We start from the raw sequence: 26,881 nt of genomic DNA, 5'->3' as shown, positions 1-26,881 counted from the left end.
GAAAGTACAACACTCAAAATTTATTGTATACAGACACTGAAGAATGAAACCAATTTAAACCGCACCCAGCAAATGTATTACAAATGTATTACAAATGTATTACTAAGGATTATCACAGCAAATCTGCCACAAAATAACAGATAAAATTCACAAGCAATCATTTTTGATTGGCTAAAAAGAATTGTATGACTAAAAATACCATGACCGAAATATAAATAAAATATTAAAACAACTCAGAAAATCTTAAACCTATTTAATCAAGCAGTAGAACAGATATATGAGATAAGAGATAAGATAAGATAGAACTTTATTAATCCCTCGGGTGGGTTCCTCTGGGAAATTCGACTTCCAAAAAAAAGCACAGCAACGACTGAAGTTACAGTTACAGAATTGTTATATATATATATATATATATATATATATATATACACACACACACACATATATATAAAAACAGAGACAAATATAAATAAAATATACAAAGGGGATAAATAGAATAAATAGGAATAAAAAATAAAAAATATGCTGTCCAAATGTGACACAATTACATGATGCTAATGAGTTTAGAGCATTACATGTATCTTAGAAAACAAGTTAATCTCTTTTAATCATGGGTGTGTTTTGTTTCTATCCACCACCATTATTGAATCTGCTTTATCAGCTTCCTGGTATGTTATGCAATCTCTACCTATTGCTCCTGCAGCAATGCCTACAGCTACACTCAATCCAACACCAATTAATATTACCCCAACTGCTCTCATTACAGGGCTTAATGGTATTTCTAAACCCTTCACTATTTTAACTGTAACTTTAAAAACAAATCTGGGAACTAATATATTATTCTACTAGTGACTCCAAGGACAGAATATTTTTAAAAAATACAAAACTTTATTTATTCAGGAATAGAAAACAAATCCCAGCATAACCCAATAACATAGGGTTATACTGTACATACAAGTTGCAAACCAACCTGGAAATATCTGCTTCAAGTACAACACTCAACATTTATTGTATGCAGACACTGAAGAGTGAAACCATCTTAAACCATAGCTAGCAGGACAATGTAAGACAATTTTTTTTACTGAGGATTATCACAGCAAATTTTTCAAAAACTAAGAGATAAAATTAACAAGCAATTGTTTTTGATTGTCTAAAAGGAAATATAAAGAAATACTGGAATAACACAAAAAAGCTTTAAACCTATATAGACATTGTAAGGAGCCTAAGAAAAGCAAAGTTATGAAGCAGTAGAACAGATAAATGCTGTCCAAATGTGACGCTATAAAATGATGATAATGAGTTTAGAGTATTACATGTTTCTTAGAAACATGTTAATCTCTTTTAATCAGGTGTGTGCTTCGTTTTGTTTTAGTGTTTGTGAGAGTACTTACTGCTTCCACAGCTAGTTCACCAAGAGCCTCAGCTGTGTTCATAACTGCCTCCTTTATTGAATCTGCTTTATCAGCTTCACGATATCCTACACAACCCCCACCTATTGCTCCTGCAGTAGCAGCAAGGCCTGCAACCACACCCAATCCAACACCAGTTATTGGACATTTTGCTTGTACCACTCCTGCCACTACAGGGCTTAATGCTGTTTTCAGTATTGTAAGAACTTTTGCAATCATTATTGGCACACCAAGCAGTGCTCCCAACAGCATCCCTGTGGTAACACCAGCAGCCATCTTGAGAATATTGTAGACTCTGTTCTTTGCCTCCTCTCTGATTTCTTCCTGTGACATGTCTCCTGATGATGATCTAATGCTCTCTTGCTGTTGTTGTTTTAGCCTCTCCACTTCTTGTAGCATCTCATTTGTGTAACAGCCTCTGCCATTGTTCCTCACCATCTCTTGTATTGTGTCGAGCAGCTTTTCCCTCTGCAGCTTGTTGTTTCTGTATTCATGCTGTGAGTTGATGTTCCAGTATTTGTTATCAAAGACATGGCAGCGCCCACCACATCTCTCTAACAACTCACGTAGACGGTTGTTGCCCCTGCAAAACTCTTCAATCTGCATTCCTTCAGGAAGATCGTCACCACGAGTGAAGACAAGAACAGCATATCTGAAAGCTTCTTCAGAAAAAGACTCTATGATTTTGGTAATAACCTCGTACTCATGATCTGTGAATCTCTCCACTTTCAGTAAAATAAGAAAAGCGTGAGGTCCAGGAGAACACTCTACGACACACCTTGCAATCTTATTTCTCAAACCCTCTTCAGACCTGCGATTGTCAAAGAAACCAGGAGTGTCAATTATAGTAACAGATGTTCTATTCACCACTCTGGTAGCTTTTGTACACTGACTTGTTCCAGAGGTTGCAGTATGATCTACCTCAAACAAATATGGTGTCTCTCCAAATATGGTGTTGGCCAAGCTGCTTTTCCCACTTCCAGTTTTTCCCAGCAGGACAATCCTCAGGGGATCTACAAATAAGAGAAAAATTACTTCCTGAATTTTTTTTTCCATATTTGGCATCCTCATCAACCACCTACAACTGTAACGTGTTAAAGATAAAATAAAGGAGGATACGTTTATGCATGTTTCTACTTTCTACAATGAAAGTTTAGCAAAGACTTCCTTAAAAAATAAAATAAGAAAATATAATTCACCGTCCAAAATCTTAATAAATGTCTCAGAGAGCAGATAGAATGAATTTTTTAGGATTTAAGACTTGTTTTGGGTGAAAAGAAATCTCTTTTTATGCAGTGTTATACACTGACCCCAGGTGCAGGCTGTGTAAAGATGCCCCAGAGACAATCCAGCACATAACAGCAGGGTGCAAGATGCTAGCAGGCAAGGCATACATGGAACGCCATAACCAAGTGGCCGGCATAGTGTACAGGAACATCTGTGCCGAGTATAACCTGGAAGTCCCGAGGTCAAAATGGGAGATGCCCCCAAGGGTGGTGGAGAATGACCGAGCTAAGATCCTGTGGGACTTCCAGATACAGACGGACAAAATGGTGGTGGCTAACCAACCGGACATAGTGGTGGTAGACAAACAGAAGAAGACGGCCGTAGTGATCGATGTAGCGGTTCCGAATGACAGCAATATCAGGAAGAAGGAACACGAGAAGCTGGAGAAATACCAAGGGCTCAGAGAAGAGCTCGAGAGGATGTGGAGGGTGAAGGTAACGGTGGTCCCCGTGGTAATCGGAGCACTAGGTGCGGTGACTCCCAAGCTAGGCGAGTGGCTCCAGCAGATCCCGGGAACAACATCGGAGATCTCTGTCCAGAAGAGCGCAGTCCTGGGAACAGCTAAGATACTGCGCAGGACCCTCAAGCTCCCAGGCCTCTGGTAGAGGACCCGAGCTTGAAGGATAAACCGCCCGCAGGGGCGTGCTGGGTGTTTTTTTTATATATAAGTTTGTAATATATATAATTATTTAATTTAGTTCAGTCTGTTACTGTCATTTTCTTGGACCAACTGTAATTTCCTTAGTTACCTTCACCCTCCACATCCTCTCGAGCTCTTCTCTGAGCCCTTGGTATTTCTCCAGCTTCTTGTGTTCTTTCTGATGTTGCTGTCCTAAAGTGTATATTTATTTTCTTACTCTTCTTATATTTATTGTTTGTTTACTTAACTGGAGCCTCGTTGTCTCGTCTCTCTGTATACTGGACTGTATGTAGCGGAGATGACAATAAAGTTTACTTTGACTTCAGCAGCGAGCAGGCGCACCGAGGGCTCTCACGCTCACTTTATAGAATTTCGAAAACAACATTGGTGCAAATTACAAGTCTGTATTATAATGTCTGCTGTTTTCATGTTTGTTGTTTTGTTTTTATTTTGTTTTATTTTGTGAGTTGGTCATTAGATGCTGCTCCAGCCAGCCAGAGAATCCCCCGCCGCCCCGCCCTCTCCTCCCTGTGCTGCAGGCGCACCTCGCAAACGGAGGGCGCCCTTACTCCCAGCAAATGGGCGATAGAAAACCGATCGGTGCCTATGCCATTCCCAATATGCGCTGGCTGATGTCGGGGCAGCATGAGTACGAGCAATTTTTTTTTCTTTTTTTTTTGCCGATGCCCGTGATGCCGCCCCCCACCACGATGCCGCCCCGGGCAACCGCCCGTATCAAAAACCGCTACTGGTCTGGAATGTGTGAGGAAGCTGCTGTAACTGGGGGGAAACCCATTCAGGATCAAGGAGAACATGTAAAAGCCATAAAAAAGATCACTGCCGGAATTTAAACCAGAAACCTTCTCGCTGTGTCAACTATTAAAGATCCAGGCACCGTCTCCAACCAAGTATTGTAGATTTGGTGGGTGGAAATTAAACTGCTGGTGATTAGAGAAGCGAAAGTAGACATGTACAAGCTGCAAAAACCACAAGGAGGACATATACGTGCTTTATTGCAGCAATGAAACGACACAGAACTGTTTCACAGGAGTTTGCTGCCCTAAACTTCCTGGTTCAGAGTGCTAAATGTCTGTTAGTGAAGAAAACAAGTGCTGAGAAAACACCTTCATCACTTCATTCCTTTCAGCAGGTTTAACTGTAAAAAGTGTTCAAATCGTATTTTACTCCGTCTTGTGTCATCAAGAAGCTGTTGATGATATTGATTTAAAAGAAATTCTTTTACTGAAAAAAACATTTTAATTTTCTTTTCCTAGATTCTGACTCTGGGTTTTAATTTAAGAAACAAGAAATTAAAAGTCTGCGTTAGTTTTCTTTTACACAGCGTTTAAAAGCTGATGTTCATGTTGGGCATCAAATTGTACAAAGTGCTTAGAAAACCATCGAAAGAGAATTGTTAGTTGAAGAGAGGAAATTATTATTATTATTATTATTATTATTATTACCCTTTATATAAAATGGATGTTATAGATTAGTCTTTTAAATGTACTGACCTTGACGAGTGGCCATTTCTCTCTTTTACAGGCAGTTGATGTGTGATTTTCTGTCTCTGCTGATGTTCTGCTGTTCAGCACTTTCCTGTTTATTGCTCTGTGGTGTTTGAACATGTGGGGACGTGGCTGAGAGGTGAGGCAGAAAGCGAAACCGAAACAGTTAGTTGTTGGTTGCATATCATTTAAGTTGGGTTACTTTTCTATGAGAGAGGAGTTCATACTTTGTGTGTGTTTTGTTTTGGTGAAAAAAAAGGAGAGTTAATCTCTAATCTGGTTGTTTAACCTGTGTAAGTGTGGAGCTCTGAGCACTGACAGTATATCACAAACCCTGTTCTTAATATAGACCTTGCTGCTGCTTTCACACACCTGCATGCACACTCTGTCCCCTCAGAGGAACCAGCTCCTTGTAAAGTCTATAAAAACCGCACACACAAGCTCCTCTCTATATATCCCTGACAGCAGAGCTGCCTCTTAGTTACATGTTGTAGGATTAAAGAAATTATTTTACTGCTACTGTTCATAACCATCATCTTTATCATTGCATCAATCATCATTTCATCAAAGTATTTATTGAAGCTGTTGGCATTATGTTATAATTTGTATTACAGGTGTTATCATAATCACATTAACCTTTATTACAGGTGCAGTTATAACCACTTTAAACTGTTGAGTTTAAATTTATAATCTTAAATGCTTATATGCTGATTATATTGGGTTATTTAAGAAAAGCCCAACTTTGGAGAAGCGAGAGCGAGATGAGCTACCGGAAGCACCTGGCTTGGAGGCAAAGAAGATGTTCTTTCAAACTGTGTCAAAGTCGTTAACGGAACGTTTGTGGTTTTGACTTCTGCATGTATTGTATTTGCTTAACGCAAGAGGGGGCGTAATAATACCCTGATGATATAAAACAACTGCTTGTGTATTGTTAGGGAGAGATCGACGCTGAGTGTGTGACGGTGTTCAGCTCTCCACGCGTGTGTTCATTAAAATCATCGTCTGACCTAACCCTTCTGGACCAGTGTTGTGATTTGAATTCCTCCTGTATCCCTCCTCAATATTTGAACCCGTAACAATATTTTCACTAGAGGGACATGTTTTAGTGAACCAGCTGCTGCCAATTTCTACACCTCACCACAAAAATACTGTGAAGAAGAAATCTTCCCTATATTCATCCACTTCAGATGAGGACTGAAAAGTTGACCATATTTCGTCTTGTCATCATGTAAAATCTCAGGGGCTTCAAATTGGTTTGTTCACAAAGTTTGCCAACAGTGTCAATTTTTCTGCAGATATTCTCTCCTGCAGTATTTCACTGTCTCGCCATCCCTTCACATTGCTTGTGGAACACACCTGATGGACCACACAGCGCTCCTTTGGTTTTTGATCTTACTTTCCATACTGCAATTTTATATCTTAGGTTCTGCAGAAGAGTCTCTTCATCCGTGCTGTACTTAGTTTGTTGACAGAAGGACTTCGTCCACGTTAGAATAGTAACAATACAGACAGATTACAATATGACATTTCAAAACATATGTGCACTTAACAAGTTATGTTTAATGAACCTGAACATAATTACAAGAGTTAACATTAAAGGCTTGCATATACGACTTCTGCTATTCTACAAGTCAATTGCCTTCTCAACCCCAGTGTTTTATGCTATCTTGTTCTTTCACTTACTGAATTTTACACATACTTTGTCTTGTTGCGTGTGCGTGATGTCCTCTTGTGAGACCTCTCGTGACCACAGGAAACATTCTAAATCCTCCTCCATGTCTGCTCTGTGGACAGTTCTCATTCCTGAATGGACAGAAACAGACCCGTTTTTAAAAAGTAGCAGGATCTCTAACTCAGGATCTTGCAAAACTTTTGTGAGATCTCGCAAGAGTTCATCTTAATTTTTTTCCCTCAAATATCCCTTTCGGGGCTCTGTATTATGTAATAAATGCAGCTGTAATATTTCCTCTGAGACATTAAAATATTAATTGTTATAAAAGAACTCATTAGTAAAGTACAAGTACCTGTACCATTGTTTTGAGTATTTCTGAATATTGCTGTCACATTCATATACATCGAATGATTGTGGACAGTTATTTTTCTATTTCAAATCATTTTTATTTTTTTAATTGTGAGGAAAGTTCCACTGTTCTAAAAATTAACCAACATTATTTTAAGATTTTTGAATTAATTACTTATTAATTACAAATAACTGAGCATCACTAAAACATTTATTATCATTATCATTATTATCATTTAGGAAGACAGTTTAGTCTTTGCTAACTTCCAGTGGAGAGATATGCATGACAAAAAATAATTCTGCTTTAATAAAATTGTAATTTAAAATTTGTAGCCTAATCATAATTTAAGTTTCCATACAGCTACAGATTTTAAACACAGCCCGTCAACTGCTTGTTGTTTTGGTGTATTGCAGCTTAAGACAGAAACAGAAAGTGAAACAGAACTACAGAGTCCGACAGCAGAGAGGAAACACCGACATCACAGTTTACCATTAATTATAAGCTTCAGGCACAACTACCGCTGATTACCTTCATCATGGATGGTAAGTTGGTTAACTTCTTTTTTATGCACTGAGCAATGAATTTAGACGTACACAGACATGCATACAAGTGCCTGTAGTATCATTCAGCACCAGTGTAAACAGTCTGATTATTTTCAAGTCTTTCTTAAAGCAGTGCAAACGTGTTCATACCTCAAAGGATGATTAACATTAAATTATTCCTCCATATCTAATCTTATTTATACTGTTATACTGTAGCTAACAGGCTACACAGTGGGCTGTGTTTTGACATCCTAGCTAAAACATGTTCCTCGCTTTGTTTATGCTCATTTCTCCTCAGTGTGCTATGGCAGCCATCTTAGATAAACAGTAAGTGTTTCATTTAGGAGCACTACTGAAGATAAAAAAAAATTTTTTTGGAGGGTGGGGGGGGGGGGGGGGGTATTAATCCACTTTTTTACCATTTCACTAAAATATGAACCTTTATGTTGCATCTTCAAAAAATAAAAATACAATAATTGAGCCTTACACCGGAGTATCGTTGCACTGGTTTACTGAACCTTCTTTTCAGGGCATGTACAGAACATGAGCATCCATTTTCTACTGCCTCCTACAGGACACACACTTCTTCCACTTCCTTACACATTAATGTAACACAGAACTAATACTGCCTCTCCTGGCATTACCATTGTAACAACACACTCATTCTGTTTCTTTCAGAAGATTAACAGGAACTTAGGATGTAGGTAGCCTATCTATGAATAATAACTGTTATGTATACTCATATATTTATATAACCACTTATTTCTTGCGATACCACATCTCCTCCCCCCTTAAGTCAACAACTCCCTTGACTTACAAAATAACTGTTTATCTAAAGAATGCTTAACAAGCAATCAACATGTAATTAAGGTAACCATACAACCATACAACTGTACATAGGTTTCCATGTTTCTCTTCTTTTTTTTTTTCTAACTAGGAAGGTACGTCCTTCCTGTGAGATCAGAGCGCATTGTTGCTCTATTTCTGGAAGATCTCACACTACCTAACAAAGTCCTTTAAAGTCTCTGGTGGACGTCTCTCTCTCTGGGAACGTCGCAACACGGGTGTCACTGAGGAGTCTCCGGGAGCTGGAGTCTCCGGAGCATAAGGCAACTCCATTGCCGGAGGTTGTGGCAATGTGTCCAACTCCAATGGCAAGCAGCACTCAGGCACTGATTCTTTGTCAAGCAATGGCTCCACTTCCCTGTCTGGTGTACTGGGAACAGTGTCAGCCACTCTTGCTCTCACCTGATCCACGTGCCGCTTCACAGTTTGACCTGATCCAATGGTAACAATGTAAGACACTGGACCCGATGCTCTCACAATGACTGCGGGAATCCACTTCGGGCCATAGGAGTAGTTTCTGATGAAGACCTTGTCTCCTGGTGTGAAACTTCTCAGTCTTTTCTTGGTGTCATGATTTTCTTTCTGTTTCAATTGTTTGTGCTGCACTTTTGTTTTCACATCAGGCATGAGCAAGTCCAAAACTGATCTGAGTCTCCGTGACATCATCAACTCTGCAGGTGATAAACCAGTAGTGGCATGCGGTGTGATGCGATAACTGAACAGAAATCGGGACAGTCTGGTTTGCAAGGTATCACCTTTGACTTTCTTCATCCCCTCCTTAAAGGTCTGGACCGCCCTCTCAGCCAGCCCATTTGAAGAAGGGTGGAAAGGTGCTGATCTTACATGGTCAATTCCATTCTGCTTCATGAATGACTCAAATTCAGCACTTGTGAAACATGTTCCGTTGTCTGAAACTAACATTTTAGGTAGTCCAAACACACTGAAACTCTGGCGCAGTTTCTCTATAGTTACCTGTGATGTAGAGGATTTCACAGGGTAAATGTCCATCCACTTGGAATTAGCATCCACAATGATTAGAAACATCTCCCCGAGGAAAGGCCCTGCATAGTCCACATGGATTCTGGACCATGGTGACTCCGGCCACTCCCAAGGGTGTAATGGTGCAGTAGGTGGTGACTTGGAGTGTTTCTGACACTCCTCACATGCCTGCACTTCTCTTTCAATGTTCTCATCCATCCCTGGCCACCATACATACGACCTTGCCAAGCCTTTCATCTTCGACATGCCTGTATGAGTCTGGTGCAGGAGTTTCAATATTTTGTCTCGGCCTTTGGTGGGAATAATTACTCGGGCTCCCCAGAGCACGCAACCATCCCTCACACTCAGTTCCAGCTTTCTCTGTCGATACGGCTTTAAACAGGCATCGGTCTCAGTTGGCCAGCCTTTTAAGGTGTACTCGTGGACTTGCGACAACAAGACATCCTTAGCTGTCCATCGTTTGATCTGTGCAGTGTCCACTAATGTGTCATCCAGTACATCCATCATCAAAACCTGCTCAGCCATCTCTTGCTCAGGTGCTGAGTCTGGGACCGGCAACCGGCTGAGCGCATCCGCGTTTTCATGATGTTTTCCTGGCTTGTACCTGATGTTGTACTCGTAAGCACTCAATGTCACGGCCCATCTTTGTACTCTTGGTGAGCCCATCTGAGGTATAGGCTTCTTTTCATTGAACAGTGAGATTAGGGGTTTATGATCTGTGTAAATCGTGAAAACTCGGCCATACAAGTATTTGTGAAATTTCTTGATGCCAAATATCACAGCTAGACCTTCTTTGTCAAGCTGAGAATACTTTTTCTCAGCAGGAGAGAGTGTGCGTGACATGAACCCCAAAGGTCTCTCGCTACCATCCTCCATCTTATGTGACAATACGGCGCCTACGCCGTATGGGGATGCATCACATGAGAGAACCAACTCACGGTCAGCAGAATAATGAACTAACACCTCTGCTGAGTTCCACAGGTTCTTAGATTTCTGGAATGCTTCCTCTTGTCTCTTTTGCCATGTCCACCGTACCTCGTGTCTCAAAAGTTCATGTAAGGGTGCCAACAGGGTTGCCAGGTTTGGAAGGAATTTGTTGTAGTAATTTAGCAAACCTAAGTATGCTTTCAGTTCAGTGACATTTGTGGGGGTAGGTGCGTCCATGATTGCTTTAACTTTCTTTTCCACTGGGTGGAGCCCCTGGGCGTCCACTATGTGCCCCAAGTACTCCACTTTCTCTTGCATGAAGGCACACTTGCACCTCTTTAACCTCAACCCAGCTTCCTCCAACCGGGTCAACACCTCATCCAGGTTCTGTAGATGGCTTACTTCATCCACTCCAGTCACTAAGATGTCATCTAAATACACCGCTACCTGAGGTATCCCCTTCAAAAGACTTTCCATGGTCCTCTGGAATATTGCTGGAGCAGAGGCCACTCCAAAAGGCAATCTGTTATACGTGAACAGCCCCCGAGATGTGTTTACTGTCACGTACTTTTTCGATTCGTCATCCAAGAGGATTTGCTGGTAAGCGTGGCTCATGTCTAATTTTGAGAACTGCTTACCCCCGGACAGTGTGGCAAACAAGTCCTCCATTCTGGGTATGGGGTACTGCTCCAGTGAAGCCACGGTATTTACAGTAAGCTTGTAATCCCCACACAGTCTTATTGTCCCTGTGGGCTTCAGGAGTGGCACTACTGGTGCCGCCCATTCAGCATATTTCACTGGCGAGATGATGCCTTCTTTCAACAGTCGGTCTATTTCCTCGTCGACTTTTGCTCGCATAGCAAAGGGGACAGAACGCGGACGGAAGAAGCGTGGGGTGGCATCACTTTTCACATGAATAGCAGCTTTCATTCCTTTCAGGGTGCCCAACTCCTCTTTGAACACATTCTCATGTTTACTTAACACTTGCTGAAGTGTTTTTTCTGTTGTTTTGACTTGGTGCAGCTTTCTGTTGTTAGGACTGTTTTTCACTTCACCCCAGTCCAATTTAATTTCCTCGAGCCAAGCTCGACCTAGCAAGCTGGGGCCGTCGCCTTCGACCACCACCAGGGGCAGATGTTTTTTCTGCTGCTTGTATTTGACGCTGACTCGTGTTGCACCAATCACCTTAACAGGATCCCCTGTATAAGTTTCGAGCTTGATTTTGATGGGCTGCAGGCTGGGGGGCTTGCTGTCTTTCCCTGTTTCTCTGAATGTTGCTTCGTTCATGACTGTTAGGCAACATCCAGTGTCTATTTCAAAGTTCACCTTTTTCCCATCAATTTGCATATCCACAGTGTAGGGGTCTACTCTTCTTAAGTGTACCACACTGCCACGCCCTAACTTGAACAGTTTTCTGTTGTGCCCTTGACTGCACTTGACACAGTTCAACATGAAAGAGTCATCTTCAGAGCTATCAGTTTTGTTGTTATCTGCTTTCTCGCCCACATTGTGAGTACTGTAGTGTGAACTCTGCTTTTTTTCTTTCTTTACATATGTCGATCCATACTTTTTCTGGTTCAGTTTAGTCTTGCTTCTACAAGCTCTAGCTATGTGTCCCACTTTACCACAAGCATGACATTTTTCTTGTTTGTACTTACAGTCTGCTGCTGTGTGCTTGGTTCCTTTGCAACGATAACACTCTTTATTTTCTGCTTTAAAGGTACGACTCTCCTGTTGTCCTCTAGTGAGACTGAAACATTTTGCTGACGCCCCTGAGGTCTGCAGGTCCTGTGCATTTTTATTTGCAGTCTCCATGGCTACTGCAATTGACAGAGCCTTGTCAAAAGTGAGATCTATTTCTGACAAGAGACGTCTCTGAATTCGGTCATCCTTAATTCTGCAGACGATCCTATCTCTCAACATCTGTTGTAACGTGTTGCCATAGTTACAATCCTGTGCCAGGCGACGCAGCTCCGCTACATATTCCATGACGGTTTCATTCGGCTTGCGGGAGCGAGAGTCGAACTTATACCTTTGCACAATTTCACTGGGCTTCGGATCGAAGTGATTTTTCATCAGAAGCACCAGCTCTTGGAAGGTTTTGTCTTTGGGCTTGGCCAGGCTGAGAAGGTTTCGCATCAAGCTGTACGTCGCTGCTCCGACGACACTTATTAATATCGCTCTTTGTTTCTCTGCATCGTCGATCCCGTTAGCTGCGAAAAACTGCTCGAGTATTTCCGTATACTCGTCCCAAGTCTGATTCTTTGGATCGAATGCTACTAGCGTGCCAATTGTAGCCATTTCCGCTTCGAGGTCACTGCCTTCTATTTCCAGCCGAAAACTTTTGCATTCGTTGAAAAGCTAGCCAAACCTGTAGCCGACTCCATCACTTTATTTTCTTCTCTTTTCTTTCAGTCCGATTGCCCAAACTCCTTCCCCCTAAACGTCCTCATCGCCAAAAAGATGTTGCATCTTCAAAAAATAAAAATACAATAATTGAGCCTTACACCGGAGTATCGTTGCACTGGTTTACTGAACCTTCTTTTCAGGGCATGTACAGAACATGAGCATCCATTTTCTACTGCCTCCTACAGGACACACACTTCTTCCACTTCCTTACACATTAAGATAAGATAAGATAGAACTTTATTAATCCCTCGGGTGGGTTCCTCTGGGAAATTCGATTTCCAAAAAAGCACAGCACCGACAGAAGTTACAGAGTTATACACACACACATATATATAAATACAGAGACAATATAAATAAAATATACGAAGGGGATAAATAGAATAAATAGGAATAAAAATAAAAATACAAGTGAATTGCACATTTCAAGTATTGAGTCTATTGCACCGTTGACTATTTACAAAAGTATTGCACAAAAGGTATTGCACAGTGAGGTGAAGAGGCACTACAGCTTAGTTGTTCCCTCCTTTGTCCTCCTGTTTCCCCTCCCTCTCCCCTCCAGAGAGGAGTTAAACAGTCTGATGGCGTGTGGGACAAAGGAGTTTTTAAGTCTGTTAGTTCTTGTCTTTGGGAGAAGCAACCTGTCACTGAACAGACTCTTCTGGTTGTTAATGGCCGTGTGCAGAGGATGCCTGGCATTGTCCATAATGTCCATCAGTTTCTTTAATGTCCTTTTCTCTGCCACTGTCACCAGAGTGTCCAGCTTCATGCCGACCACAGAGCTAGCCCTCCTGATCAGTTTCTCCAGCCTGGATGAGTCCTTCTTTGCTGTGCTGCTCCCCCAGCACACCACAGCATAGAAAAGTACTCCAGCAACCACCGACTGGTAAAACATCCTCAGGAGCTTCCTGCAGATGTTAAAAGACCTCAGCCTCCTGAGGAAGTACAGTCGGCTTTGGGCTTTTTTATACAGGTACTCTGTGTTGCATGACCAGTCCAGTTTATTGTCCACCCACAGCCCGAGGTACTTGTACTTGTTGACCACCTCCACCTCCTCCCCCTCTATCTGAACCGGCAGTGGACCTGCTCTAGACCTCCCGAAGTCCACAACCAGTTCCTTAGTCTTTGAGGTGTTGAGTTGCAGGTGGTTTGTGTGACTCCATGCGACAAAGTTCCTCACCAGACTTCTGTACTCCTCTTCCTGATCATCCCAGATACACCCCATGATGGCTGTGTCGTCTGCAAACTTCTGAATGTGGCATAATTCAGAGTTGTAGCCGAAGTCAGAGGTGTACAGGGTGAAGAGAAGAGGGGACAGCACAGTTCCCTGTGGTGCTCCTGTGCTGCTGACCACTGTGTCAGACGTGATGTCCTTCAGCCTGACGTACTGTGGTCTGTCGGTGAGGTAGTCGGAGATCCAAGCCACCAGGCAGGGGTCCACCTCCATCCTGTTCAGTTTTTCTTGAAGCATACAGGGCCGGATGGTATTAAAGGCACTGGAAAAGTCAAGAAACAGGATCCTGACCGTGCCTTTTCCCCCATCCAGGTGTGAGTGGGCTCTGTGTAGGAGGTACAGGATGGCATCCTCCACTCCGACACCCGCCTTGTATGCAAACTGTAGTGGGTCCTGGGCATGTTGTACCTGTGGTCGGAGGAGGTTGAGGAAGAGCCGCTCTAGAGTCTTCATAAGATGTGACGTCAGTGCCACCGGTCGGAAGTCATTCAGCTCATTGGGCCGGTTCTTTTTGGGGACCGGGACGATGCAGGATGTCTTCCATAGGGCGGGCACTCTCCCCAGTCGCAGACTGAGGTTGAAGACTCGTTGTAGCGGCTCCCCAAGTTCAGCAGCACACGCCTTTAGAATCCTAGGACACACCTTGTCTGGGCCTGCTGCCTTTCTGGGGCGAAGCTTCCTCAGTTGTCTCCTGACCTGATCCACTGTGACACTGGGAGATGTTTGGGAAGAGGGGAGGGGGGGAGATGTCTTGCTGCTGAGAGAGGGATTGGAGGAGGGGGGTGTCATGGTGTCAGGAAGGGGGGGAAGCGAGGGAGGTAGGAGAGTGGGGATTGGACTCTGTAGTGAAGGTGAGGGTGGGGGGGTTGTGGGCTGGTCAAACCTGTTGAAGAAGTTGTTGAGTTCGTTTGCCTTCTCCACAGTCCCCCCCACTGTGCTTTTCTTGGTGTTATGGCCTGTGATGGTTTTCACACCATTCCAGACCTCCCTCATATTGTTCCTCTCCAACTTCTGCTCCACCTTCCTCCTGTAGGTGTCCTTTGCTTCCCTCAGGCAGCGTTTCACCTCCCGCTGTGCTGCCTTCATCTCCTCCTTCACTTTGCTCCTGAAAGCCTTCTTCTTCATGTTGAGGACAGCTTTGACTTCCTGTGTTACCCACGGTTTGTTATTAGGATAACACCGTACCGTCTTAGCAGGGGCGACCGTGTCCACACAAAAGTTGAGGTAGTCTGTAAGACAGTGTGTCGCCCCCTCTATGTCCTCACCATGTGGGCTCAGGAGCACATCCCAGTCTGTGGTGTCATAACAGTCCCTCAGAGCATCCTCCTTTTCTGGGGTCCATCTCCGGATGGAGCGCGTTGTGACCGGCTGCCTTTGGACGAGGGGTGTGTATTGTGGCTGTAGGTAAACCAGGTTGTGGTCTGACTTCCCTAGTGGGGGGAGGGGGGTGGCTCTGTATGCATCTCTCACATTAGCATACAGTAGGTCAATTGTCCTGTTGCTTCTTGTGGGACAATTCACAAACTGGTGAAAAGCAGCCAGAGTAGAGTCCAGTGTGGCATGGTTAAAGTCTCCAGATATAATAATGAAAGCCTCGGGGTTTTGTGTCTGAAGTCTTGCTGTGACTGTGTGTATTTTCTCACAGGCAGCTGTTGCGTCGGCCCTCGGAGGGATGTAAACTAGCAGCTCCAGGTCCGGACGGCATACCGAAACTTTAACGGAGACGTGTCCAGGGTTACAGTATCTGTTGTTAACGTAGACAATGAGTCCCCCACCTCTGCTTTTTCCGCTGGCCTGCGTGTCCCTATCGGCTCTCACGGGTGTGAAACCGCATAGGTCTACGTTAGCCTGCGGCGTTAGCTCGGTTAGCCACGTCTCCGTGAAGATAAACAAGCTGCACTCACGGTATAGTCTGTGGTTGTTCAGAGCGCACAGTTCGTCAATCTTATTCTGTAACGAGTTCACGTTGCCCATGATCACTGTCGGGATTGATGGTTTGAATCGCCTCCGGTGATCCGCTCTCCTCGCTCCAGCTTTGCAGCCTCTGTAGCTCCTCTTTAGCTCGGCCGGGATGTTGTGTCGCATGCCGGTCTGTCCCTTTGTTTTTAGTGCCAGCAGCTCCGCTCTCGAATAGATGAAGGAACTGGTTCCAGAAGTTTTAAAAAGTGCATTATCCATCTTGTATCGCTATATCTAAGAGGTATAAGTAGAGGAAGGTGAAAAAAAGTTTGAAAAGCCTAGTCTAAAAAGTTAAAGTTAACAAAAAGGTGCGGTGTTGCAGAGCTACTTGGAAAGGCTGCCGTCACTCCAGCGCCATCTTGAACATTAATGTAACACAGAACTAATACTGCCTCTCCTGGCATTACCATTGTAACAACACACTCATTCTGTTTCTTTCAGAAGAATAACAGGAACTTAGGATGTAGGTATCTATGAATAATAACTGTTATGTATACTCATATATTTATATAACCACTTATTTCTTGCGATACCACACTTTATATTTTGTAAGTTAAAATTTTAAGTAAAAGAAATCGTAGAAAATTATTGTAAACACATTTTAACATAAAGTTAAACATGAGCTTTATTTGGACAAAAAAAGCACATAGAAAAACAGAAGAAACAAGTAAGAGTGTGTTTTATGTATACCCTAAAGTATAGTAAGTAAATATAATCTAAATATGAATAATATAAGTAGATGGTTGAATAGATAAACAGATAGTGGAGGGGGGGTTATTATGCCCACTGATATTAACCTGTTGCTGCAGGAATAATAATGCTGGTGGAGCTTTGCCTTATGTTTCCTCTTCCTGATTAGCCTTTACTAATGTCCCTTTTTTTAATGTAACTTTATATATTTTTAGTTAAAGTGGCAATCTTTACACATAATAATAAAAGCAATTATTATTTAGATTAAAACTTAATGTAAAGAGAGTCAGTACTCCAGCATGTCTGTATCTAAACAAAAAGTAGTTAACTAAATCAAAGAACAATTGACATTGAATAGTTTATAAAATAAAGAATATATCTGTATAAAACAATTGAATGTCAAATACAATCCATTGTCATTCTGTACCCACACATAAATTCTTTTAAATGTATAATAATAATAATAGATTGGATTTATATAGCGCTTTTCAAGGCACCCAAAGCGCTTTACAATGCCACTATTCATTCACTCTCACATTCACACACTGGTGGAGGCAGCTACAGTTGTAGCCACAGCTGCCCTGGGGCAGACTGACAGAAGCGAGGCTGCCATATCACGCCATCGGCCCCTCTGGCCAACACCAGTAGGCAAGTAGGGTAAAGTGTCTTGCCCAAGGACACAACGACCAGGACAGAGAGCCTGGGGATCGAACCAGCGACCTTCCGGTTACAGATGCAATTCCCGACCCCCTGAGCCACGGTTGCCCCAATGACCTTCACTTTGAAGTGTTGTTGAATTCATCCATGTTGTTAAAAGAATTTCAATCATTCCTAGAAGCTTGGCAAAATAAAGCAACTGGACTTCTGTAAGTTTAGTAAAAAAAAATAATAATAATAATCCAGGAGACTTCTTTAGCTCCAATAATTAAATAACAACTCCAGCTGCTTGCTGTCCAAGTTTCTTAGTCTACCATGAGCTGGACGACTGAGGACGTACACAGACTTGTCCGATTATTATTGCCATTACTACCCAAACCTTCAGTGCTTTAAACACTTTGGCTAAAGACCATCCCAGAGAAACATCAAGTGTAATCTCAGTTACATGATGAATATAGTTATGAATTTCTGTCCAATATACTTGCATTTCCAGGCATGTCCACAATGAGTGTAACATTGTGGACATGCCTTTCGCAACGCGAATATAGTTTTTGTGTGTGTCACACCTTACATGTAAGTATGGTTTTGATTTCTTCTGGTTGTGTGGTAGGATGTTATCATTAATCCGCTGAGTGTAAAGAACTTTAGTAGGTGGTAAAACACACTGGGACAGTAAGACTAGTGAATTATTTGAGTGAAAGGTGGTGTTAAATGAAAATATATCTATCAAAACAGCTCAGTGGGAAGAAAAAATAAAACAAAACAACCAAAAACTGAAAGTTGCCGTGTGGACAGGAATAAGAATAATTGAATAGAATAATTCTTTAATTGTCCCACAAGGGGAAATTTGGGTGTAACAGCCGCAAGAAAGACACAAACAAACAGTACACAAGACACAGAACAGAAACATACACAATTTTTACATATTTAATAAAGTTAAACAGGAACCAAAACACAGAGCTGCAAAACTGGAACTCACTTTAAGTGACACCATCTGCTAAAAACAGGAATCAAAAACCAATAAAGGAGACAATTTACAAACAGCACAATTAGGCCTACAGTCAGACAAGTGTTAAAAGTGTAACTAATCTTTTTTTCTTCTAGTTCCAAACACAACGAGGATCGTCCTGCTGGGGAAAACTGGAGCTGGGAAGAGCAGCCTGGCTAACACTATATTAGGAAGGAATGAGTTCAAAGTCCTAAATTTTTCAGACTCACAAGCAAATGTTTGTGAAGCAAAGTCTGGATCTGTCGTTGGAAGAAATCTCACTTTGATTGACACTCCTGGTTTTTTTAGCCCAGGATTTTCAGAGCAGGAGCTGAAGCATGAGATACAAAGCTGTGTCACAAAGTGTCCTCCTGGTCCTCACGCTTTCATTATTGTGCTCAGAGTGGAGAAATTCACAGAGCAGGAGACGGCTGTCATCAGGAAACTGCAGGAGTGTTTTTCTGCAGATGTATTTAAATATTCAACAGTTGTCTTCACGGATGGTGACCAGTTACCTGACAGAATGAGCATCAAGGAGTTCATCGCAAATAATAAGCCTCTGAAAGATTTGGTAGACAAGTGTGGTGGTCGGTGCCACGTTGTAGATAATAAGTACTGGAAAAACCAGCAGGACGAGTACAGGAACAACCAGTTCCAGGTGACACAGCTGGTCAACACAATACAGAACATGCTGATGGAAAATGAAGGAGGCAGCTACACCACTGAGATGCTGAAAGACTGGCAGAGACAACAAGAAGAGCGCACTAAACCATCATCATTATCAGCCTCTCTCCACAGAGTCTACAGACTTTTGACCAAATACACAACCAAAAAATCTGTCAAAGTCTTGGTAGGTGTAGCTGTGATCGTTGGTGCACTGCTTTTTTTAAAAAGTGTGACCACATCGCAGAGCACTGCAGCAACTGCAACGTAAAACACACACACTGATGTCACAGAGAGAGAAAAAGAAAGAACAAAGATTTTTACATGAACTTTGTTCTGTGTGTTTATTTTATTTTGTAGATTTGTGTCATGCAAGTGATTTGAATTGTCATGAACACGTCTACTAAATAACATAGTATTGTTTGAACTATGCAGTGTTTCCAAATATTTTCTGTATCTTTGTTTATCACATTTGAACATTTTACTTAATGTGGTGTATACACATGTACCTGTTTATTTATTCATTATTAGGAAAATGAACCTTTAAACAAACTATTTTTGTTGATCACATAAACCAAGAAAGGAACAAAAATGGAAATAATCTTTTGACCTTTTAAAGGAGGTCAAAAGAGTCTATCTAGTATATCTAGTTATACTTATTTATACTTATTTTAAACAGTTTAAACAACAGTCTTACATTATTATTTAAAGACTACATAAATCTTCATCTTTAAAAAGCGTGTTAGTAAAAAAAATCAGCTCTTCTAATAAAGCACAGTTTATTATTAGCATTTATCAAAAGAAGCCTTTTACCTCTGACGTCAACAAGACTTTAGCGTCCTCCAGTCTTGGTCCAGCTGCAGTCTTCAGTGTATGCTATCTGCAGTTTAAAGTAAGACTTGTACATGCATGTTGGACTAGTGGGTTTGCTCGTTCTTTAGGGTGCAAGAGGTCCTCAAATTTTGGATGAAGTGTAATTAGAATATTGCCCAGGTTACATACAGATAATCAGTATCTCTTCTGTGGGTCGCTAATAGTTATTTCAGTTTTCACTTACTCATAGATAGATAGATAGATAGATAGATAGATAGATAGATAGATACATACCACTGCCGGGGAAAAAATAAATGAATTGGTTTAATGTGCGCGTGCTTTAGTAACTGACCTTTTTATTTATAAATGCTGTGTTATTGTTGAAATGTTATGGTACATTATGAAAAACTATTTCCAGCACTGAGTAATTTTAATGATTTCAGTTTATTTGGTTTGATTGTGTTATCATCTCAGGGACACTGTTTTTGGCAGATTCTAAAGTGGATCAGAAACCATATATTACAAATGGTTAACTCGTGGCTCATGCTGTGTGCATTCACCAAGATTTTCTTTTTTAAATATTGACATGTGCCAGTTTATTTTTGCTGTATTTCAAAAGCCTGTCTTATCTCCACACATGACATTTTCATTGAGGTGAAGGAACAAGTTTAGGAAAACAATAAACATTGCGAGGAAGACAAACAAGATAACAAGATTAAAGATTTCATTGCCCTCACTTCAGATTTACTGTAAAAGTGTTAAGGTCTCATTTTACTTTCCTTTTTTTGTCACAAATAAAGAGCTGATAATATCGATTTTCTTTTCCTATGATTGTGTTTCCGCCTGCACTCGTTCCATCTCCAGTTTTTCCAGCAACAAAAATAATTTTTTAGTCTGTGTTATTTTTTTAATGTTAATGTTGGCCATTAACATAGCATTGTCAATTTAAAATTATTCATTTATTCATCTTCCGGAAGAGAGAGCCGTGCACAGCCCAAAGCCAGTTGCAGATTTCTAGCATTAGAAGGCAAAAATGTGTATCATATAGGTGTTATTTTGGTCATTAGCACGTCACACATAGTTTAGATCAAAACAACTCTTTCTGGCCTGACTTGATGTGTGTGTGTGTGTGTGTGTGTGTGTGTGTGTGTGTGTGTGTGTGTGTGTGTGTGTGTGTGTGTTACTTAGTTACGCTTTTTCTGTCTGGTTTCCTGTTCTTAATATATTGCCTCTGCAGCTCTGCACTTCCTGTATTTCTAGTCTGGCTGAGAACTTTGTTTGTGAGTAAAAGCTGGCCTTCTTTTATACAGGCCTTTATTATTAAAATGCACAAAACAATATAATCAGAAAATAAGCACTAAGAATATATATTTATTCTTTAACACCAGTTACTGAAATGGGCAGAAGGAAACCCGAACGAAAGAAGGGAAAGTCAAAGCAGCGCTTCTGTAATGTAGCCCTGGGAAAAAAATAATAACAATCTTGACAAATCAAAGTTACATACTGATCAAAAAGTGCTGCCCGATTTTCAAAAAAAGTGGCCAATAGGAGGCTTCTGTAGCTCCAACCTACGAATACTGTTTACTACCAGGTAAAATAATTAAACATACGTCACACAATAAACACATACCAGCAATCGATGGAGAGAAGGCTTCAGACAAAACGATCCGCAGGTGATCTATACAAAGACATGAGGAGCATCAGTCAACAAGAATATGGCCAATTAGGACAACAGGGACACGTGACTCCTACCTGTGACAGCTGGGAAGGTCAGGTGATCAGAAACCCGGGTTTGATCTGGATGTGCACAGAAACAGGTGATCGATGGAGGGATGCTCAGATGACAGCTAATATTTATACTAGCAATGTAACTGGCCACTAACCAGTGATTGAAAATGCAATGTTAATGTCTCCCCAGGTTCTCTCCAGGTACTCCAGTATCTGAGAGCTACTGTATTAATGTACTGATGACTCCAGGGACAGAATTAAACCAAAGGCAAAACTTTATTTTGTCAGCAACAGAAAACAAAGTCCATGGATACAAACCGAAGTCACACTGGGGGAGAAAACAGGAATAATGGAAGACAAAAGGATGTCAGGATGAAGGGCTCCACATACACAGACGTTGATTAGAGGAATGGGGAAATTTATTGTACACATGTACTGAAAAATGAAACCAATTTAAAACCACACCCAGCAGCATGAATTATTACAAATGTATTATTAAGGATTATCACAGCACATTTACCACAAAACAACAAGTGAAATTCACAAGCAACCAAGCAATACATGCCTTAGCCAAACAAAGTAATCAAGAATTAATACAGATATGTGCTGTTCAAATGTGACACTTTAAAATGGTAATAAAATGATGATAAGGAGTTTAGAGCATTACACGTGTCTTGAAATGTGTTCATCTTTTTCTAAATGATTAACACGTTCTGTTTCAGGGTTTGTGAGAGTTCTTCCTGCTTCTACAGCTAGTACACCAAGAGCCTCAGCTGTGTTCATAACTGCCTCTATTATTGAATCTGCTTTATCAGCTTCACGATATCCTATGGAACCTCCACCTATTGCTACTGCAGTAGCAGCAAGCCGTGCAACTGTATCCAATTTAACACCAGTCGTTGGAAGTTCTCCCTGTGTTGCCACTCCTGTCACTACGGCACTTGCTGGTATTTTTACTGGTATTTTCAAAGTCCTCGGCATTTTAACAACGTTTGCAATCATTCCCGGCACACCAAGCAGTGCTCCCAACAACAGCCCTGTGGTAACACCAGCAGCCATCTTGAGAATATTGTAGACTCTGTTCTCTGCCTCCTCTCTGATTTCTTCCTGTGACATGTTTCTTGATGACGATCTAATGCTCAATTCAATTCAATTTTATTTATATAGCGCCAAATCACAACAAAAGTCGCCTCAAGGCGCTTCATAGATAATGCTCTCTTGCTGTTGTTGTATTGCCTTCTCCACTTCTTGTAGCATCTTGTAGCATCTCATTTGTGTAACAGCCACTGCCATTGTTCCTCACCATCTCTTATTGTGTTGAGCAGGTTTTCCCTCTGTAGCTGGTTGTTTCTGTATTCATGCTGCGGGTTGTTGTTCCAGTATTTGTTATCAAAGACGTGGCAGCGCCCACCGCATCTCTCTAACAACTCACATAGACGGTTGTTGCCCCTGCAAAACTCTTCAATCTGCATTCCTTCAGGAAGATTGTCACAGGCAAGCACAGCATACCTGAAAGCTTCTTCAGAAAAAGACTATGACAGAAGACTATGAAGACTATGATATTGGTAATAACCTCATTCTCCTCATTCTCAGGATCTGTGAATCTCTCCACTTTCAGTAAAATAAGAAAAGCGTGAGGTCCAGGAGAACACTCTACGACACTCCTTGTAATCTCATTCCTCAGATCCTCTTCAGACGTGCGATCGTCAATTATAGAGACAGATGTTCCATTCACCAATCTGGTAGCTTCTCTACACTGACTTGTTCCAGGGTTTTCAGCATGACCCATCTCAAACACCATCTCTCCAAATATGGTGTTGGCCAAGCTGCTTTTCCCCATTTCCAGATTTTCCCAGCAAGATAATCTTCAAGTGTTCTGCAAATAAGAGAATATTTCTTTTTAAAAAGTATTTTAGTCCCAGTCAAAGTTAATCTGACTAAATACAAATTTCACTTATTAAATCATGATTTCATATATAAGGGGAGAAACCAAACATGCAAACATACTTAGTTTTCTTTATTTACAGCTCTTTTTACATAGAAATGTTTTGAGCTGATAAAATGAGGCATTCTTCTACGTTACAGTACTCGAGTGATCACAACATTTTGAAAACTGTTTTTGTCCTCACCAATTATAACTTTAAGATCTTATGCTGGGCTTACACTGTGCGATTTTTTCAGTCGCGCGATTCAGCTCCTGCTCAAACTGTACGATTGACTCGCAGGGGTTAGAAGTTCATAGGTCACGATGCAGGGTCTCACACTATACGACCCGATGCTCTGATGCGACCCGAGTGCTCACACTGTGCGTCCATAAAATGAAGGTTATAACAGAAATTCTGTCGCTCGCTCTCTCTGTCTTTCACTCACACAGACACACCACCACCATCAACTTTGCTAAATTGCTAATGAAAAACATGATCAGGCAGCTGTGACTGAGCAGCAGTGTAGATCCAACTATTTTCACGGTTGTTGTGTCGTGATAATTTTGTGAGGCCACATCGAAAAGGCTCGGATGAGCTTTCCAAAGTTCTACAAGTTGTGCCTCCATCGCTTGTGTCCAGATCACACGCTGCACTGCCGTGCTGCGCCGTCTTTTTCGCTGACATTTGTGTTTGCGCGTGCGCAGTGTGACAAACTGCGGTGACACCCTCACGACGGTGAGGTGCACCCTATCTATAAAATATGAACATGTTACTAAAGGCCGCTGAAGTTGAGCATAGAGGATCCCTTACTTAGTGTGGCATTAGACTGCCACCTATTATGGCCTTCATGGATAACCAGTAGGACGACAGAGTACCAAGGTGGAGCATGCTCCAGCACCCCACAAAGGGACTCCAAGAAGACTGGGTACTCTGAGCTGTCTTCCGATGAAACTACAGACTGTCACGACCGGGTGGCCAGACACAGGTAAGTGGACTCAAATGCAGACACCACACGGCGGCTCGGAGGTATAGTGCAAACGAACAATTTATTTGGCACTCAAAAATGGCACACATGGTAACATGGTAGACTAATGTGCCTGTGTTAATTCAGCTCCATATTATTGTGTGAAGTTGCACTGGGTTGGGAGTGGTTTTGTGTGTGTGTGTGTGTGTGTGTGTGTGTGTCACATTTTTGGTGAGCCAATGGCTGGAATGGGGTTGGACTAATTAGAGGCAGGTGTACTTGATTGCACTGATACACTGGTCTACTTATAGCCCACACTACAAACACTGCTGTGTCGTTTTGTCTCTCTGTGCAGGTATGTAATGTGATGAAATTAGATATGTTTGGGATGTATGGGTTTTGTGCTATGAATTCTATAGTGAAAGTGTCGTTTTGTCTCTCTGTGCAGGCCAGGGCCTATTATATGCCACAGCCTAAAGGTAGCAGAGTTGCAGAGGCTGGAGTGACCACTGGCTATATGCTTGCAGGGTGGTGGGTCTCCAAGGACAACTTCTAACCCTGTTACAGGCAACACGTGGAGTGCAACTGGCCGTGTGGCATAGCTGGCTCTGGCCTTGGGACTGTGTGTTTTTTATATAATTCATAAATGGGACACTGGACTGTTTTATCTTTTATCTCTTGATATTTTTTTTTTGTCAATAAATTATCTTTTAGAATTTTATTGACTCATCTTTTTGCCCACGACAGAGACGGTTGGTCAGACCTAGAATCTTTCTTTGGGTGTGTTACAGCATGGACGAGGTATAAGAAACAAAAACGCTAATCGTGAACTAAGGGCGAGAGGGAAAACAGACCTCTGAACATTGGCTACCTACTATCAAAGTTTCTGATTATGGTACTTAGAATCTGTAGCTACAAACCCACTGTGATTAGCAAGGGCTAGCAGATAAGCTGTCACCAGGAATGCAGAGAAAGTAAACAAGTCTTGGCTAGACCAAAATAATTGTTAAACCAATAAACAAGAATCACACTGCATGTGCAGCAGCAAAGCCAAAAGGAAATAGTCTCTTTATCGGGCTGGGCACGTTATTTGGGATTTTCCGGAGCAGGCATACAAGGTACAGGGTCACAGGGTTTCTCTGAGTCACTGTAGGCTAATGAAAGGAGTGTAGAGTCAATGCGTGCCCCACGCAGCAGTCCAAGAAGTGGTGGCAACAAAATTCAGACTTACTTGTCTGGGTTGACGGCGAGGCTAGGAGGGGATTAGTGGTCCGAGTGAGGCTAAACAGGTTCGTGTACACTCACTGTGAAGTGTAGGGCAGGGAGGCAGGCGAATAGCGCCGAGAATAGTAGCAGGCCAGCGACGGGGAGTGAGTGGTTACAGGCAGCAAGATCCAATCCACTGTGAAGCTGCAGAGGCAAGTAGACAGGGTTAGCGTGACAAAAACAGGGTTTACCGAGCTGACGTTCCAACAAGGAATGTTTGAGAACGCTGGTCTTAAGAGCCTCCCAACAAATTACACACAGGTGCCACAAACGAGGGGTGTGGTGACTCTGCCCAGTGATGGATTTACTGACACGCAAAAAAACACAGCACTCACCCGGACCATGACACAGACGACAATCAGGATCTGTTTCCCAACCCAAAGGCGCAGGGAACAAACCCTCTCGTCCACCGGGAGAAACCCCAACGTACAGGCAGTAAGCCGAGGGGATACTAGGATACCCACCCCAGCCCGCCGCTTCTCACCAAGGGCAACTCCAGACTGAGACAGAGTCCAGCCCCTCTCCAGGAGACTGGTGCTAGAGCCCAAGGCCGTGTGTTGAGGTCAGCCTGACTAGCCAGTACCTCTCAACCTCACGCACTAATCCAAGCTCCTTCCCACCAGAGAAGTCACTTCCACTTTCCAGTCACTAAATGTGTGCAAGCTGTACAAACCACAGGGGGAAGTTTTTGCATAGATACATTTTACATATTGCAGCAATGAAGCAACTCAAAATTGTTTGACAGGAATTTTTGATGCCTATATTTCCTCTTTGTTCAGATTGTACCAAATGCTGAGAAAAACATTGTTATGTTAATAATGAAGAGAATTTGTTAGAGGAAGAGATCCAACAAGGACATAAACAAAAATAATAGCTAAACTGAGTTTTTGCATTTTTTTTTTATTCTTATATAAAATTAATGTTATAGATTAGTCTTTTTAAATGTACTTACCAAGGTGTTTGTATATCCTGGCCATGCCTGTCTTTTACGGGCAGTTGATGTGTGATTTTCTGTCTCTGCTGATGTTCTGCTTTTCAATAGTATAGTTTCATCTTTATCCTTCTGAACTGTTTGTATCTGTGGAAACGTGGCAGAAATGTGAGGCAAACAGGTCAGAAGGAAACAGAAAAAGTTAAAAAGACAGGTTGAACAAACACTGAAACATTTTTTCTTCTTTGCCTCGTCCGTCCCCCTTTGTCCTTTGATAGTGTTGTCTTGTCATTTGTGTCACACAGAGCATCAGTGGTGCCTTTAGAAATCTGTTCTTTCTGCACTCGAAGTCTTGACACAATCCATAATTGGTTGGTTTAAACTCAATTCAATTCAAATTTATATAGCGCAGAATCACAACCTTACGATTACTAGGTGACCCTAGATGTTGTAACAAATTCTATGAATCTGATTTCAAACT

At 41.9% G+C, this 26,881-nt stretch overlaps 2 protein-coding genes and 1 pseudogene across 2 annotated transcripts; 1 reads left to right on the top strand and 2 right to left on the bottom strand.

Moving 5' to 3' along the window:
- Positions 1 to 175: 175 nt before the first annotated feature.
- Positions 176 to 4,955, bottom strand: LOC146579580 (GTPase IMAP family member 7-like). The gene is made up of 2 exons (XM_085263577.1): positions 4,848 to 4,955; positions 176 to 2,422 (listed from the first exon to the last, which is right to left on the bottom strand). Exons 1-2 carry the CDS (start codon positions 4,861 to 4,863, stop codon positions 1,332 to 1,334), a joined length of 1,107 nt encoding a protein of 368 aa, XP_085119703.1. The 5' UTR covers positions 4,864 to 4,955; the 3' UTR covers positions 176 to 1,331.
- Positions 4,956 to 7,308: 2,353 nt separating this feature from the next.
- LOC146579579 (GTPase IMAP family member 9-like) lies at positions 7,309 to 20,401 on the top strand. Its single transcript, XM_085263576.1, has 2 exons — positions 7,309 to 7,404; positions 18,227 to 20,401. Exons 1-2 carry the CDS (start codon positions 7,398 to 7,400, stop codon positions 19,042 to 19,044), a joined length of 825 nt encoding a protein of 274 aa, XP_085119702.1. The 5' UTR covers positions 7,309 to 7,397; the 3' UTR covers positions 19,045 to 20,401.
- Positions 20,402 to 21,603: 1,202 nt separating this feature from the next.
- LOC146579578 (GTPase IMAP family member 4-like) lies at positions 21,604 to 26,446 on the bottom strand (annotated as a pseudogene).
- Positions 26,447 to 26,881: the final 435 nt, after the last annotated feature.

The sequence above is a fragment of the Mchenga conophoros genome, linkage group LG3 (assembly GCF_057382185.1).
Source record: "Mchenga conophoros isolate Kocher_MC1m ecotype Shallow Benthic linkage group LG3, M_conophoros_male_GT1.1, whole genome shotgun sequence".
In the NCBI taxonomy this organism is placed as follows: Eukaryota; Metazoa; Chordata; class Actinopteri; order Cichliformes; family Cichlidae; genus Mchenga; species Mchenga conophoros.
This window is presented reverse-complemented; position numbering and strand designations above follow the sequence as displayed.